Source organism: Cetorhinus maximus, chromosome 4 (genome assembly GCF_964194155.1).
Source record: "Cetorhinus maximus chromosome 4, sCetMax3.hap1.1, whole genome shotgun sequence".
In the NCBI taxonomy this organism is placed as follows: Eukaryota; Metazoa; Chordata; class Chondrichthyes; order Lamniformes; family Cetorhinidae; genus Cetorhinus; species Cetorhinus maximus.
This window is the reverse complement of record NC_135882.1, coordinates 133,287,503-133,305,896: the sequence shown is the minus strand read 5'-3', so window position 1 is coordinate 133,305,896 and position 18,394 is coordinate 133,287,503. Positions and strand designations below refer to the sequence as shown.

The window sequence follows — 18,394 nt, the reverse complement described above, 5'->3', positions numbered from 1 at the left end:
AATCTTCCCTTCCATCAGGAGCTGCACATGGAATCTTATTAGAGTGGAGTAAAGTTTTATATAGGCCCTTGCCTATGAGAAGGAAGGATGGAGTTCATAAAATTTTAATAGTATTAAGTGAAGAATGTTTCCAGGGTAGGAGAACTCACGTGTTGGAATGGTGACAGCAAATTTTGTGATGCTCGAATGAGAAGCAGTCAGCCGTGGCTCAGTGGTAGCACTTTCTCCCCTTGGGAAGGTCATGTGTTCAAGCCACACTCCAGAGCCTTGAGCCAGAATCCAGGCTGGCTCTTCAGCTCAGTCCTGATCAAATGTCACACTGTTCGAGTGCCAACTTTTGGGTGAACCATTAAACCTGTCTGCCTTCTCAAGAGGACATAAAAGATCCCATGGTACTATATGAAAAAGAGCAAAGGAGGTCCTGCCAATATTTACCCTTCAACCAGCAGCACCCAAAACACATGATTTCGTCATGTATTTCATTGATGTTTATGGGCTCTTACTGTGTACAATTGACTGCCGCATTTCCAGTACTTCATTTGTTGTAAAGCACTTTGGGACGGCCCAAAGCCTCTGTTCACTAGTTGTTCTGAAGGAGAACACCTCTGAAAATGCTGGAGTCCTTTGGTATCCCATTGTTGTGTAGTCTAGATAACAACTGACCAAGGTGTCGCTTTGTAGGTGAAATGTTATTCCGAGGCCCTCACAGGTGGATGAAAGGGAAGAGTACAGGATCGGTGTTCTCACCTTTGCCAATTCAATGTACTGAAGAGATGCTTTCATCCAAAACATACCTGTCACACCAAAACAGTAATGGGAATCAATCAAAGGATATATTTAAACATACCCAATGTACCATTGAGCATCCTCCAGTTGAACTTGCTAACTTACTCAATGAGGACTTGCCTCTTAAAATCTGTTGAGGTTGTAGATAAATACTCTTTTTTAAAAAAATGAAAATCACTTTGCTTCTGGAAAGTGATTAGAACCTTGTGATAAATTGTAAAGTCTAGATTAAAAATAAGTTGTATCAAAGATGCACACTCAAGATAATTACAAATAAGAGAGGCCATTCATCCATCCAGAGAGATCCTACAGTCACTTCATTGCAACGTCCTATTGATTCTTGAGTGCTTCCAGGAATTATCTGGGAGTTTTATTACAAGCATTGGCCACTTCGTGTGAAGAAGAATTTTTGATATCAGTCTTCAATTTTCTTTCTACGAGTTTGAGCCCCAGCCTTTGTGTAGCCATTTTATTGGTTCCCGGTGTGATTATACACATGAAATCTTGTCTCAGCTGAAGCAGAACGTGGTATGGGTTAGGTTCATAATGGTCAAACCTGTTTAACTGAAGGGATCTCTTTGCGGATTTCCTTGACTGGATAATGGTACAGCTCAGTATGGTAATGAGGATATTGGCTGGGAGCCTGACAATGTGAGGGAATTATGTTAACATCAGTGGAGATAAGACTCATCGGGTACTGGGGGCAGGGGTGACAGGGTGACAGAGTAAAATTTGAGAAATTTAGATCTGAAACTAGTGTCATAAACTTTAAAGGCAATTACAAGCTTATGATGACAGAGTTAGTTGAAGTAGACTGGGAAATTAGGTTAAAATATAAGACAGTAGAGTAGCAGGGGCAGATATTTAAGGAGATATTTCATAACCCTCAACAAAAATATATTCCATGGAGAAAGAAAGACTCTGAGAAGAATGAACCATCGTAGCTAACTAAGGAAGTTGAGGATGGTATCAAATTTAAAGAAAAGATGTACAAAGCTGCAAAGATTAGTAGTAAGCCAGAAGACTGGGGAAATTTTAGAAACTGCAGCAAAGGATGACTAAAAAATAATGAAGAGGGAGTAATTTGAGTATGAGAGAAAAATAGCAAGAAATATTACAACGGCAGTAAAAGCTTCTACTAGTACATAAAAAAGAAAAGAGTAGCGACCGTGAGCATCGGTTAAGATCTGGAATGCACTGCCTGAGAGTGTGGTGGAGGCAGGTTCAATTGAAGCATTCAAGAGGAACTGGGTTTTATCTGCAAAGGAAGAACGCGCAGACTTCCTGGGAGAAGGTGGGGGAATGGTAAGTGATATTCGGAGAGTCAGCGCAGAGATGATAGGCCGAATGGCCGCCTCCTCCTGTGGTATAATAATTCTGTGATTTTTGTGTTTCTGTGGTCTGGGAGGGTGAGACTGGGGAATTAATAATTGGAAACAAGGAAGTGACAGACTTTAAACAAGTATCTGGCTTCACAGTAGAAGACAGAAAAAGTATCCCAAGAATAGTAGAAAAGCAGGGGGCAGAAGGGAGAGAGGAACCTGAAATAATCGCGATCACCAGAGAAAAAAATCAGCCAGTGATCCCATTCGTTTTTCAGGTACAAGTCCTGGACCTGGTAACCTGCATCCTAGAGTCTTAAAGAGGGTGGCTGCAGGGATAGCGGATGCATTGGTTGTAATCTTCCAAAATCACCTAGATTAGGGAAAGGTGCCAGCGGACTGGAAAACATCAAATGTAACAACACAATTCAAGAAAGGAGGAGACAGAAAGCAGGAAACTGTAGGCCAGTTGGTCTAACACCTGTCATTGGGAGAATCCATTAGCACTGAGAGCAGCAGGAGAGGTGAGAGTATAGCAAGGATAAAAGGAGTGGCGGAAAGAGTGAGGGAATCACTGCCAGACCAACTTGACAGGGTAGAGGCTGGGAGGATGTTTCCTCTCATGGGGAATCTAGAACTAGGGGATACGGTTTCAAAATAAGGGGGCTCCCATTTAAGACAAAGAAGAGAAATTTCTTCTCTGAATGTCGTTAGTCCTTGCAACTCTCTCCCTCAGAGAGCAGCGGAGGCTGGGTCATTGAATACATTCAAGGCTGAGTTAAGGGTCATGGGGGTAGGCAGGAAAGTGCAATTAAGGCACAATCTGATCAGACATATTCTTGTTGAATGATGGAGCAGCCTCAATGGGCCGAATGGCCTACTCCTGCTCCCGTGCTTTATGATCATATGTTCTAAAACAACAACATTTTAGATTTTAATCCCCACAGAGCAGTGTCCAGGAGATTAATCTTTTAGATTCCTGGAGACTCCAGTACAACCCCAGATGGCTGGCAAACCCTTTCTTTAGCCGTGTGGTTAACATATTGGAAAAGGAGGCGATGGCCCACGCACTTTTGGGTTGTGTCAATGAGATAATGTCTTGCGTAAGGCTTTAGCTGGGAGGATAATGAAGATGATGTATATTAGCAGTTCCACTGTAATATTCAATGTGTCTGATTTTAAATTTTTTAAAAATAACTAACTTTTCCTATCTTTCTTTCCCTCCTCCAAGGGCTCATGCCTCTCCTCACCCTCTGTCAACCGCGAGGGAAGGTTGGACGGAACTGCAGATGTCGCCTGGACCATCGACACATCTCCAAGTTCAGTCCATAGGAGATGTGCTTGCTGTGGGGTGAGATAGACAACTCTCTCTCTCTTTTCTCTCTCCATGCTCTCGTTACCTGAGTGTGGTGGAGGCAGGTTCATTTCGAGACATTCAGGAGTGAATTAGATTATTATTGTATCTCATAAGGAAGATTATGCAGGCGTGCGGAGAGAAGGCAGTGGAATGGCACTAGGTGAATTGCTCCTTTGGAGAGCCAATGCAGACACAATGGGCCAATTGGCCTCTTATGCGGTAATAGTTCTGTGAGTTGTGCTCTTTTTCTTCTCTCTTTTGCTTTCTTTCTTGCTTTCTGTTTCTCGCATTCTCTCTCTCTCACTTTTTCACTCTATCTCTCTCACTTCTTTGTGCACGCTCTCACTTTCTTGCTCGCGCTCTCTCTCCCTTTTTCACACGCTCTCTCCCTTTTTCACACTCTTCCTCTCACTTTTTCCGCTCTCCCTCCCGCTTTTTCTGAGTGGAATGGCACTAGGTGAATTGCTCCTTCGGAGAGCCAATGCTGACACAATGGGCAATTGGCCTCTTACACCGTAATAGTTCTGAGAGTTGTGCTGTCTTTCTTTCTTCTTCTCTCTTTTAGTTCCTTTCTTGCCTTCTCTCTTGTTTTCTCTCTCTCGCATTTTCTCTCTCTTACTTATTCACTCTATCTCTCTCACTTTTTTGCACGCACCACTCTCACTTTTTTGCACGCGCGCTCTCTCTCACCTTTTGGCTGGCTCGCTCGCACCTTTCTGAGTGGAATGGCACTAGGTGAATTGCTACTTCGGAGAGCTAGTGCAAACACAATGGGCAGTTGGCGTCTTGTGCTGTAACAGTTCTGTGAGTTGTGCTCTCTTTCTTTTTCTTCTCTCTTTTGGTTTCCTTCTCGTTTCCTCTCATATTTGCCTTCTCTCACATTCTTATTCACTCTATCTCTCGTTTTTCTGTGCGCTGTCTCGTTTTTTTGCACCCTGTCTCGCTTTTTTGCTTGTACTCTTCCTTTTGTGCACGTGCCCCTTCGCCCTTTCTCTCTCAGTTCCTCCCTAATACCTGCTTCCCCCCTGGCCTCCGCTTCCCCGGCGCACCTGACATCCCTCACTCCCGACCTCCCTTCCTCCCGCGCCTGGCCTCCCCCCTGCGCCTGGCCTCTTCCCTCCTTCCCCCTCAGCTGCTCTCTCCCGCGCCTGGCCTCCCCTCCGCTCCCGCCTTCCCCCTCACTCCTGGCCTCCCCTCCCTCTCCTGTGCACACTTGCACTTTCTCTCTCCCACTCACAAAATCACAGAATTGTTAGTGCTGAAGGAGGTCATTCAGCCCCTTGTGTCTGCACTGGCTCTCTGAGCATTTCACCCATTGCCATTTTCTTCCTGTAACCCTGCATGTTGCTTCTTTTCAAATAATCATCTAATGCCATCTTGAATGCCTCGATTTGAACCTGCCCCCAATACACTCATTGCATTCCTGACCCTAACCACTCACTGTGTGAAAAAGTTTTTTCTCAATGCACTTTTACTTCTTTTGCTAATTACTTCAAATCTGTGCTCACTCACATTCTTGCTCTCTCGTTGACGCTTTCTCCCTCCCCCTCACCCCCTCCCTCCCGAGCTTGCTTCGCCATTTAATTTAATCATGGCTGATCTTGTGCTTTAACTCAATTTTTCTGCTGCTCGCCACATCCCTTAATTACCTGAGAGACCAAAAATCTGTCTATCCCAGCCTTAAATGTATTCAACATGAATGACTTTGTATTTTTACTTGCAAAGTCAGGGTTCCAAGTTGGGCTTGGGAAACACTGGCATCAGCCTGGCCAATAACAGCTAAACCTTCCAAGTATTGAAGCTGAGGCAAATGCTGGTTGAGGTTGATGAAGAGGGTCAAATAATACTAGGCCTTTGGATGTCCTTTGATAAAGACTATATATTGATCTGTTATGACATAACATTGGTATTAGGCCGATTTTATCTAGTAATGTATTAATAATTCTGTCCACTATTGGTCACCTTTTTCACTTTATAAATTCTTATATCCACAGTTTTTATAGAAACTACCCATGTAATAACATCGATCTGTCACTGGTAGGAGGATATAATTACAGTATGATGTATTTTCATAGACCATTACTGTTATAAATATAGACATAAGTATTTATAATGGAAACATAAAAAATAAGGGCAGGATGTGTCAACGTTTAACATTTAACTTGCCTTGCCAACATTTCCCAATCAATTTTTCTTTGTCAGCTGTTGCAGTAGTTGTGGATTTGGCCACTATGTGGCTTGGCAGAGTGAGTTTTTTTAAATTATTCTTTCATGGGAAGTAGACATCACTCACAAGGCCAGCATTTGTTGCCCATCCCTAAATGCCCTTGAAATGAGAGACTTGTTTGGCCATTTCAGAGGGCAGTTGAGAGTTGACGTGTAGGCCAGACCAGGTAAGGATGTCAGATTCCCTTCCCTAAAGGCATTAGTGAACCAGATGGGTTTTTACAGCAATCAGTGATGGTTTTATGGTCACCATTATTGAGAGTAGCTTTATATTCCAGATTTTATTAATTGAATTTAAATTCCACCAGCTGCCGTAGTGGAATTTTAATCCATGCCCCCAGGGCTTTAGCTTGGTTCTCTCAATTACTAGTCTAGTGATATTACCACTTCTCCACTGTCTCCCCTTTCTCCCAATCTGATTGACATCTAGTTTATTTTTAAACAATAATTGACTTGGCCACTTGCTTTTACATCTACTAACATTTTTGGATTTAATTTGCCTTGCAATTTTGGATATTTACTGAAAGGTTAGTTGACACAGTTGGTTGTGCTATGACCTAGTTCTGTGAGCATCCTGTGTGTCATTTTCCCACCACCCCACCAGTACTTTTAAGGTCTGCACTTCCACAGTTTTCTCCCTGCTCCCATGAGCCCTAGCCCAAGAGTCCGCAGATGGCAGCAGAGCTCATTCAGTTGGCCATCGCCATTTATTGACCTCAGCTGCGAGGCTTGCTGACCTATTTGACTGCATCACCATCAAGCTTGCTTCTGTCCTCAACATGACACAGAGTTAATGGAATTAGGAGCAGACTCCACCCCTTTCCCACACTGCCCATCACCAGTCAACCATCCCTCAATGATGCTGTGGCAAATTATAACTCCTCGTGAAGTTTATGGAACATGTGTGGCTTGGTGCTACACCGGGCAGGAGCCCTTACCAAGTCATCTGAAGGAGTTCCCATGGGAAGTGTGGTAGGGTAACCGCACGCTATTGGCCGACAGTATGCCCAGTGACAATGAAAACACAAAATGCTAGAAATACTCAGCAGGTCGAGCAGCATCCGTGAGAGAGATGCCGAGCTCATGTTTTCGGTCGATGACCTTTCATCAAAGCGAGATCATGTTAGAGTTTTTGAGCAAGTCCAGAGCCAGCCAAAGAACAAAAGGGAAAAAGACAAAATTAACTGATAATAGGACCAATATAGGAACTAAAGATGGGTCCTGGGGAGGTGTAAATACTTACAGCAGAATATAGAAGGTGAGGAAATTGGGAGGGGGTGGATTGTTTATTTTCATAAAAATAGAATCGTACAAAATAGAAGGTGACCAACCATACAGCCCATAATGTCTGCGCTGGCTCTTTGAAACAGAACTGTCCAATTTCTCCCACTCCTCCGCTCTTCCTTAAAGCTCAACAATTTTGTTTTCTTTTTTAAGTACATATCCAATTTTGAAAGTTCGAATTGAATCTGTTGCCACCACCTTTTCAGGGAGTGCTTTCCAGATCATTACTCACTCCACAAAAAAAACCCCTATTTCCCATTTAGTTCTTCTGCCAGTTATCTGGAAGGAAGAAACACTTGCAGTTAATTAGTGCCTTTCAAACTGCACGCACTGTTGTAATGTTGCAAATCTGGCAACCAATTTGAACATAGCTAGGTTCCACAAACAGCAGTGAGATACGTAACCAGTTAATGGGTTTTCATGATGTTGGGTGAGTGATACATATTGGCCAGGCCATTGAGGAAGACTTGTCTTCGAAATAGTGCCAGGGAACGTTTTACATCCACCTGAGAGGGCAGACAGGGCCTCAGTTCAACATCTCATTGCAAAGATAACATTGCCACAGGAACAGAAACCTTGGCTGATGTTTTGACTTTACTGTTGGGAAGATTGTAGTGCCAGATCTCCATTGGCTAGTGAAGGGATAAAAACTGGGCCCTTGTTGTCCAGCAACGCATAGCGGTGAATTTTTAAAAACTAACTTTGTATGATATGGTCATCACCCACAGAAATAAAGCTGAATATAGAAAGTACAAAGATCTAGAAAAGGAATAAATGACAGGCAAAGAGAGGATGAGGATAGCTAAGTACCTAAAATAAAAGGGAACTGAAAGCCTTTTTATAAACACATAAGTAGTAAAACAGTAGTCAAAGGCAGAATAGGGCAGATTAGGGTCCAGGAAGGAGACCGAGGGCATGTGGAGGTAGAGGGAATGGCTGAGGTACAAAATGTGTACTTTGCATTTGTCTTCACTGGAGAAGAGTATACAGCCAATGTAGCAGTAAAAGGAAGAGCCAGTAGTGATATTGCGAAAAATTAAAATAGATAAAATAGGTTGGCAGTTTTCAAAGTAGAAAAGTCACTTGATCTGGCTGCGATGTTCATTTGGCATGGCAGGAGTAACCGCACTATATGATGTAGAATGTCCTCACTGAGGGAGTCACAATGCCCGACATAGGGTGTTCTGGTGATAGTGGGACCACATAATGATTGATTTACTCGTAGTAATTGTGTCACACTACGTGATGGAAGAGTTGGCCTCGTGGCACAGTGTCACTACATGATGGAGCATCTTTTCACGATGGTGGTGTCACACTATGCTGAGCATGTCACATCATACTGTGGAGGATGTCCTCACGCAGATGGTGTCACATGAAGGATATCCTGGCAGTGATGGTGTCACATTACGCAATGATGGATGTCCCGGTACTAACGGCACAAAATAATTTTTGTGACTTTTGGGCAACCCTACATGTGTGGATCTGTAAATGTAACAGAGCAGATCAGCACTACAGGACATGGAATGTACGACTGGGGAGGGAAGGGGACATTTTGGAATTCATGGATGCCTTGTGCAATTCTGCCGCCATTAAAATATATGTTTACCGTCTAATCCAGCAACTTCTCTGTGATTGGTGGGTTACACAAGCTGGAATTTAAATAAGTCAGGGGTAGGGTTTGTAAATAACAATAATGTAAATACACTTTGGGTGAGGTGATATACAGACCAGGACTGTTTGCATTCATGCAGCCTATATTGTTAAAGTTCTAAAAGCCTCTTATCATGAGCTCTCCGACTCTGTTTTCAGAGCAATGGGAGCACCCTGTCAAGCTTCAAAAATTCACACGGACTTAAAAGTGTGATTGAGCGTCTGCAGAACTGTGATAAGGTTAAATCTGGTTACTGTCAGTCATGTTGATGTTCTACCCACCTCACCGTACAATGCACAACTGTGCACAAGTTGACTTGTAATGTGATATCAGGCCATTAGTGTCCTTGGTCAAAGTACAAGGATTGGAGCAGTGCAGTCTCCCTCTGTCTCTGATTCTGCTGCTGCCTGCTGGTCTGGCCCTCTAGCCTTGTGCGTGTATGACTCTTGATTTCTTACTCTTTATGATTTCTTACTCTTTATAACTCTTCATTTCTGTCTGTCTCTATCTCCTGCTGTGTCTCTCTCTCTCTCTCTCTCTCTCTCTGTCTCCCCCTCCCCCTCTCTCTCACCCTTTACTCCTGTTTTCACTCTTTCTTGTTAGCCTCGATCAATCTGTTTATTTGACTCCCACAACTTAAGTTGGACTTTTCCAACACTCTTGTATTTTGCCTACTTCTTATTTTTATTCATTCACGGGATGTGGATGTCACTAACAATGTCAACATTTATAGTGTTGCGATCCCAGCTGATGTTACTACTGGACAAGTCAGATCCCAGGGTGGAACCTGGCTTGATCGATCCTAACTTTTATTTTTTGTTTAGAAACATGGAGGGTGGTTACTGAACAGAGTCACAGGAGTCTGCTGATGAACTTTTAACAAAAGAATAAAACATATATTAAACAAGAAAAACAACTATATTACATTACTCCTTCACCCCAACTATACCATTATGAATATATATGCAAATTTGTAAGGATAGCACAAGTTACAAAATCGACCTTACACTCTAATGTTCACAGGCGAACTGTGGTCAGACACACCACACTCCAAAACCAAGTTTCTATGGATTTCTCATCCTCGTTCTCGTTCTCTTGCTCTCTCACACACACAAGGGCAGCCAACCTCTACGTTCAAAAGGTTCTCCCTGGAATTCGGTCCCAAACGATGCTTTCACTTGACATCTCCAACAAGGATCCACCTCCAGGGACCAACCTCTCTTTCCAAGGTTCCTTCCTCCTGGATCTCTGCGTGTGTTTAAGCTTCAACTTCTACATGCGCACTCTCACATATTCGGCAGTGCCAAGCAGAGCACCACTGCTCCAAAGGCCCATAGTAAGGAGTCACTGACCTTCAGCTATCACCTCAGATCTTCTGACTTCGCACAAGCCCATCTCATTCCAAGTCTGCTCCCCGTAGCTCTGTCTCTTCCTCTGCTCCTCACTCTTCACTACACTTAACAGGATTTGTTTCTGATTCCTGCCCTTGTTCCTCAACTTGACTGTCTTCCTGGGACCTCTTTCTGTTCCACTCCCTGGTTTGGGACTTCTTTGTTTTGGGGTCTCCTTCCAGTCCCTCTTGTTTCCAGCTTCTGGCACTTCCTTCCAAATGGCATTCTCCTCTAGATCACCTGACCCTCATTTCCCACTGCTTTGCTTTTGTTCCTTGTTTCCCTTTCTACGCAAGCGAGCTGGAACAGCTTCCATCTAAAAATATAAAAGAAATAAACTGCACATGTGCACAGTGCCATTTACCAGCTTGTAACCAGGAAAATGCACCAACTATGCATCACAGAATTGTTACGGTGCAGGAGGAGGCCATTTGGCCCATCGTGTCTGCACCGGCTCTCTGAGCATTTTAACTTAGTGTCAATCTCCTGCCTTTTCCCCGTAACCCTGCATATTGTTTCTATTTAAATAACCATCCAATGTCCTTTTGAATGCCTCAATCGAACTTGCCTGCACCACTCTTCCAGGCAGTGCATTCCAACCCTAACTACTTGCTGTGTGAAAAAGTTTTTTCTCACCACTCATTTGCTTCTTTTGCAAAAGACTTTAAAACTGTGCACTCTGGTTCTCAATCCGTTTACAAGCAGAAACAGTTTCTCCCTATCTACTCTGTCCAGATCCCTCATGATTTTGAAAACATCTATCATGTCTCCTCTTAGCCTTCTCCCCTCCAAGAAAAACAGTCCCAACTTCTCCAATCTTCCTCATAACTGAAATGTCTCAATCCTGGAACCATTCTCGTAAAGCTCTTCTGCACTCTCTCCAATGCGTTCACACCTTTCCAATAGTATGGTGCCCAGAACTGTACATAACACTCCGGCTGAGGTCTAACCAGTATCTTATATAAATTCACCAAAACCTCCTGCTCTTATACTACATGCCCCTATTAATGAAGGCTAGAATACTGTATGCTTTAGAAACAGCTCTCTCTACCTGTCCTGCCACCTTTAATGACTTGTGTGCATATATACCCAGGCCTCTCTGCTCCTGCACACCCTTTCGAATAGTATCCTTTATTTTATACTGTCTCTCCATGTTCTTTGTATCAAAGTGCATCACCTTACACTTCTCCGCATTGAACTTCATCAGCCACCTAACTGCCCACTCCTCTAATGTATCAATGTCCTTTTGAAGTTCTACGCTATTCTCCTCACAGTTTGCAATTCTCCCAAGTTTTGTTCAGTCTGCAAACTTTAAAGTTGTCCGCTGCACACCATCTAGGTCATTTATATATATCAGGAAAAGCAAGAGTCCCAATACTGACCCTTGGGGAATTCCACTATAAACCTTTTTCCAGCCCAAAAAATACCCATTAACCATTACTCTCTTGTTTCCTGTCCCTCAGCCAATTTTGTATCCACATTGCTACTGTCCCTTTTATTCTATGACCTAAAACTTTCCTCACAAGTCTGTTGTGTGGCACTCTGTCAAACGCCTTTTGAAAGTCCATATACACCACACCAACAGCCTTTCCCTCATCAATCATCCCTATTACCGTTTCAAAAAAACTCCAGTAAGTCAGTTAGACACGATTTTACAAGACACAAATCCATGCTGACTCTTCCAAATCAATCCACCTTTCTCCATGTGACACTGAATTCTATCCTGAATAATTAGAAGTTTCCCCACTATCGAAGTTAAACTGACTGGTTTGTATTTGCAGGGCAGATCTTTACAATCCTTTTTGAACAAGGGCAATTCTCCAGCCCTTCGACACCTCCACTAAATCCAGGGAACATTGAAAGATTATTGCCAATGTCTCTGCAATTTCCACTCTCACTTCCTTCAATATTCTTGGATGCACCTCACCCGGTCCAGGTGCCTTATCAACTTTAAGTACCGACAGCTTATCCAATATTTCTTTATCAATTTTAAACCCTTCTAGTGACGGAGTTTCCTCTGCTGTCACCATGGCCTGGGCAATATCGTCGGTAAAGACAGATGCAAAGTATTCTTTTAACACCTCAGCCATCCCTCTTGCCTCTATGTATAAATCCCCATTTTGGTCCCTAATCGGCCCTACTCCTCCTTTTACCACCTTTTTACTATTGATGTGCTTATAGAATACTTTGGGATTTCCTTTTATGTTAGCTGCCAGTCCTTTCTCTTAATTCCTCTTTGCCTCTCGTATTTGCTTTTCCACTTGCCTTCTGAACTTTCTGTATTCAGCTTGGCTCTCAATTTAACTTGATTTCTATCTCCTTTGTCACCCAGGAGCTCTGGATTTCTTTGTCCTATCCTTCCCTTATGAGGGAACATACATTGAATGTACCCAAACCACCACCTCTTTGAAGGTAGCCCATTGTTCAGCCACTGCGTTTCCCGCCAACCTTTGGTTCCAGTTTATCCAGCCCAGCTCCGTCCTTGCCCCATTGAAGTCCGCTCTCTGCCAATTGATTATCCTTACTCTGGATTGACCAATGTCATTTTCCAACGTCATCCTAAACCCTATGATACAATGATCACTGTCCCCTAAATGTTCCCCCACTGTCACTTGATCTACTTGACCCAAAAACCAGGTCTAGCAGTGTCCCCTTTCTTGTTGGACTGGGCACGAACTGTTGTCGAAAATTCTCCTGAACACAATCTAGGAATGCTTGTCCCTCACTGCCCCTTACACTAGCACTATCCCAGTCTATATACGGGTAATTAAAGTCCCCATTATAACTACTCCACGACTTTTACACCTCTCTGTAATTTCCTTGCAGATTTGTTCCTCTATACCCTTCCCATTAGCTGGTGGTCGATATATTACACCAAGTAATGTAATTTCACCCTTCTTATTCCTTAGCTCTAGCCAAATAGATTCTGGCCTTGAATGCTCTTTCTCCAGTACTGCAATACTCTCCTTAACCAAAAACGCCACCCCTCCTCCTTTTTTCCCTTTCCTATCTTTTCTGAACACTTAGTAACCAGGAATATTTAGCAACCAGATCTCCCCTTCCTTAAACCAGGTCTCCGTTATCGCCACAACATCATAATCCCACAAGACAATCTGTGCCTGTAACTCTCCAAGTTTATTAACTATACTCCATGCATTCACATACATGCATTGTAACCCTGATTTAGACTTCAATACTTGCTTCTTTACTCCAACTCCATCTATTAACTCACTGTCCTCTATTTTAGTACTATCTGCTTCTCCCAAAATTCCGTGCACCCTGGTATTACTTTCTGATGTTCTCTCCTGGTTCCCACACCCCTGTTGAGTTAGTTTAAACCCTCCCCAACAGCACCAGCAAAACGACCTGCAAGGAACTCAGTCCCGGTTCTGATCAGATGCAACCTGTCCGGCTTGTACAGATGCTATCTTCCCCCAGAGCCTGTCCCAGGAATCTAAAGCCCTCCCTACTGCACCATCTTTCCAGCCACGCATTCATCTGTCTTAACTTCCTAGTTCTGTACTTGCTTGCACGTGGCACTGGGAGTAATCCGGAGATTACTGCTCTGGAGGTCCTGCTTGCTCATTTTCTACCTAGCTCCCTAAATTCCAATTGCAGGACCACATCCCCCTTCCTACCTCTGTCGTTAGTACCAACGTGGACCACGACCTCTGGCTGTTCATCCTCCCCCACAAGAATGTCCTACAGCCATTCTGTGACATCCCTGACCCTGGCACCAGGGAGGCAACAAACCATCCTGGAGTCACGTTGATGGCCGCAGAAATGCCTGTCTGTTCCCCTAACTAAAGAATCCCCTATCAGTCCTGCCCTTCCGCTCTTCTTCTTCCCCTTCTGCGCAGCTGGGCCACCCGTAGTGCCATGGACTTGACTGTTGTCGCACTCCTCCAAGGATCCATCATCTTCACCGATTTCCAGAATGGAAAACCGGTTAGTGAGCGGGATCTCTGGGGCTCCTGCACTATCTGCCTGTTTCTCTTGGACTGCCTGGTGGTCACCCATTCCCTATCTGCCTCCTTGCCCCTAAAGTGCAGTGTGGCCACCTCTCTCAACGTGCTATCCATGTAGTTCTCTGCCTCACGGCTGCACCTCAGTGACTCCAACTGCAGCTCAAGCTCTGAAACGTGGAGCTCAAACTTGTGCAGCCGGTGATACTTCCTCCATATGGGCTTGCCTGGGTCACGAGAAGTGTCCATGACTCCCCACAGGCCGCAGGACGGGCATTCCGCATGTGCGGCCATTTGCTGGCCGGCACATGTGCAGAAACCCCAAGATCGTACGAAGAATAATCTCCAGAGCCGACACATGCGCACTTTACAGCCTTCCGGACTGAATATTGAGTACAACAATTTTAGATCATGAACTCTCTCCTCCATCCCCACCCCTTTACCGAACCCCCTTTTTTTTCCCCAATAATTTATAAAGATTTTTCTTTTCCCACCTATTTCCATTATTTTTTAATGTATTGTTTTATCTCTACCTTTTAGCCTATTTCGATCCCTTCACCCCACCCCACCCCCACTAGGGCTATCTGTACCTTGCTTGTCCTGCTTTCTACCCTTAATTAGCACATTCCTTAGATAATATCACCACCTTCAACACCTCTTTGTCCTTTTGTCTATGACATCTTTTGGCTATCTCCACCTATCACTGGCCCTCTATCCAGCTCTAACTGTCCCACTGCCACCACCACCCCCCCTTAAACCAGCTTATATTTCACCTCTTTTCTATTTTTACTTAGTTCTGTTGAAGAGTCATACGGACTCGAAACGTTAACTGTGTTCCTCTCCGCAGATGCTGCCAGACCTGCTGAGTTTTTCCAAGTATTTTTATTTTTGTTTTGGATTTCCAGCGTCCACAGATTTTTGCTTTTATCATGCGCAGAGATTGCTGGGAACCCTGTTTCCTTTGGATTCATCACAATAGAACAACCCTAACTGCTCTTGAGAAAGTGGGGATGAGCTGCCTACTTGAACTGCTGCAAACAGTGGTGTAGATACACCCCACAGTGCTGTAACATAGGGAGTTCCAAGATTTTGAACCAGCAGTAATGAAGGAACATCGATATCTTTCAATGTTAGGATGGTATGTGACTTTGAGGTGGTGGCATTCCCCTGCACCTGCTGCCCTTCTAGGTGGTAGAGGTTGCGAGTTTGGCTGGTGCTGCCAAAAAAGCCTTGTTGAAGTGCATCTTGTAGCTGGTACACACTTTGGTCACATAGCACGGGTGGTAAAGGGAATGAATGTTTTAAGTGGTAGGTGGAAAGCCTGTCAACTGGGCTCCTTTGTCCTGGATGGTGTCAAGCTTCTTGAGCATTATTGGAGCTGCACCCATCCAGCTAAGTAGAGAGTATTCCATCACACTCCTGACCTGTGCCTTATAGCTATTCGACAGGCTTTGGGGAATCAGGAGGTGAGTTGCCTGACACAAAATTTTCAGCCCCTGACCCTTTTCTTGTAGCCACAGCATTTATATGGCTAGTTCAGTTCCTGGTCAATGATAACTGCCAGTATGTTGGTAGTGAGGGATTCAGCGATGGTAATGCCATTGAATGTCGTGGGGAGATGGGTGGATTCTCTCTTGTTGGGGATGTTTATTGCCTGGCGCTTGAGTGGTGTAAATGTTACTTGCCACTTATCAGCCCATGTCTGAATGTTGTCCAGGTCTTGCTGCATATGGACACGGACTGCTTCAGTATCTGAGGAGTTGCAAATGCAAATGGTTCTGAACACTGCAATCATCAGCGAACATCCCCACTTCTGATCTTATGATGGAAAGAAGGTCATTGATGAAGCAACTGCAGATGGTTTAGACTAGGCTACCATCCTGAGGAACTCCTGCAGCAATATCCTCGGGCTGAGATGATTGGCCTCCAAAAACCACAACCATCTTCCTTTGTGCTAGGTAGGACTTCAAACTGTGAAGTTTTCCCCTTGATTTCCATTGACTTCAGTTTTGCCAGGGCTCCTTGATGCCACACTCTGTCAAATGCTGCCTTAATGTCAAGGGCAGTCACTCTCATATCAACTGTTCAGTTTAGCTCTTTTGTCCATGATTGAACCAAGAATGAAGTCAGGAGCTGAGTGGCCCTGGCAGAACCCAAACTGAACTTCGGTGAGCAGGTTATTGCTGAGTAAATGTTGCTTGATAGCACTGTCGATGACACCTTCCATCACTTTGCTGATGACGAGAGTGGTCTGATGGGATGGTAATTAGCTGGATTGGATTTGTTTTTTGAGGACAGGACAGTGGGCAATTTTCCACATTATCGGATAGATGCCAGTGTTGTAGCTGTACTAGAACAGCTTGGCTAGGGGCACGGCAAGTTCTGGAAGCTCATTTCTTGCTTTTTATTCTCCAGTTAGGTAGAAAAGTAAAAATATTAGTCGAGGCAGTAAAGCCAGTCAGTATTTTAAAAACTCAGTAGTCAAGCCCAAGACTGAGAACAACACTTGTACTTTGCATATGTTGTATCGCCCACCTGGGATTGGTTCTGAAATATCCACTTCCCAGATTTTCACACTTGGCTTGTTGATGCTGCAGAATGAGAGCCAGGCAGCAGCAACTTGCATTTGTATAGTGCCTCTACCATAGGAAAATACCCGTAGGCATTTCACAGGAGTGTACTTGGACAAAAATTGACACCAATAGAAGAAATATTAGCAGAGGTGACCAGATGCTTGGGCAAAAAGCTAGGTTTCCAAAAGGACCTTAAAGGGGAGAATTCCAAAACCCTGGGTTTAGATGGCTGAAGGCATGGCCTTCAATGGTGAGATGATTGAAATTGAGGTTTGCGCAAGAGGTCAGAGGCTGAGTTCCCAGAGGGTCGTAGGGCTGGAGCGATTACATGGGTAGAGAGGATGAGGCCGGAGAGACATTTGAACAGAAAGAAAGAACTTCTGCTGGTTGTCTGCATCCACAACAAAAATTGTTCCGACTACGAATGCAGAAACCCACAAAGGAAGTGGGTCTCCATTTGCTTTCAATAACAGTCAGTATAGCTAAATTATATCTGGAAGTGCCTTGCAATGTACAAAATAGCTAGACGCCAGCATCAGTTGTAGTTAATGTAAGTGTTGCAGTGCAGGACTGAGGCAGTATTGTCATGGGTGTTGTTTTTCAAAGATCGAAAGATTTGCATTTATACAGTGCCTATCAGGACAACAAGACATCCCAAAACACTTTATAGCCAATCAGTTATTTCTAAAGTGTCGTCACTGTTGTGATGCAGGAAACGCTGTGCACAGTAAGCTGCCACAAACATCTATGTTACTGACCAGACAGTCTGTTTCTATGATATTGTACGAGATATAAATATTGGCCAGGGGATAACTCCACTGCTCTTCGAAATAGTGCTTTGGAGTCTTTTATTTTCACTCGGGAGATCATACAGAGCCTTAGTTTCAAAATCTTAACCTGCAACAGTGCAGCACTCCCTCAGTTCTACCCTGGAGTGTCAGTCTAGATTTTTAAAGTCTGGAGTGGGACTTGAACCCCATCTGACTTGAGGCCAGAGTGCTACCAAATGAGCCACAGCTGACACATTTTGAATGTGACATTGAAACAAGATCTCGACTCAGTTGAACATAAAAGATCCTATGGCATTATTTTGAAGAAGGTGCAATATAAATTTAAGCCCTCCCTATTTTCTAATTGTTGTCCAGCAATCCAACCTTTACTGACTTCTGCTTGCTCAATGACTCTTATGATTACCTTGTAAGCAGCTGTTGATGTTGTTACCCTGAAGCCTGTTGAAGGAGTTATGATGCACAGTTTCAGTCTGTCATTTTGTAGCCACCTCCTCCCATCCACCTAATTTGATATGTATGATGAAAAGCTGAGGGCCTTATCTAGGACACTAAGAGATGGCATATGGGTCCTTGCTTTAATGTTTCATCCAAAAGATGGCACCTCTGCCCATGTAGCACTCCCTCAGTACTGCACTGAGTTGTTAGCATGAGTTACGTGCTCAAGTATCTGAAGTGGGTCTTGAACCCACAACCTTATATATTTCAAGCATATAACTTTAAATTGTTTATTCATTTAAAATCAGCTGGTGGGTTGGATTTGTCTTATCGGTTTGCTTAATTCTGATCTCCTTCCCACCACCCCCCAATCCTCCACCCTGAGTTAAACAATATGCTACGAAATGAATGGTGTGTTTAACCGAGCTTAAAGTAATCTATCACTGTGATTTAGCAATCTGTTTTATAATTAAGGCTTCAGAATGTTGGCGTGAAGGGACTCCATGTTGCAAAGGAAAACATTTCACGTGTCAAAAATAGCATTTAAAAGTTAGTTCATAATCGATAGCTGGTGTTGTTTTATTATTTTTCCATTTAATACACATAATGGCAT

General features: G+C 43.8%; 1 protein-coding gene across 1 annotated transcript in view; it reads left to right on the top strand.

Moving 5' to 3' along the window:
• setd2 (SET domain containing 2, histone lysine methyltransferase) overlaps positions 1–18,394 on the top strand; it is a 116,174-nt gene that overhangs the window by 26,292 nt on the left and 71,488 nt on the right. Inside the window, exon 2 of the mRNA XM_078540858.1 lies at positions 3,340–3,459. Within this exon, the coding sequence (XP_078396984.1) occupies positions 3,340–3,459 (120 nt within the window). The remainder of the gene's footprint in view (positions 1–3,339; positions 3,460–18,394) is intronic.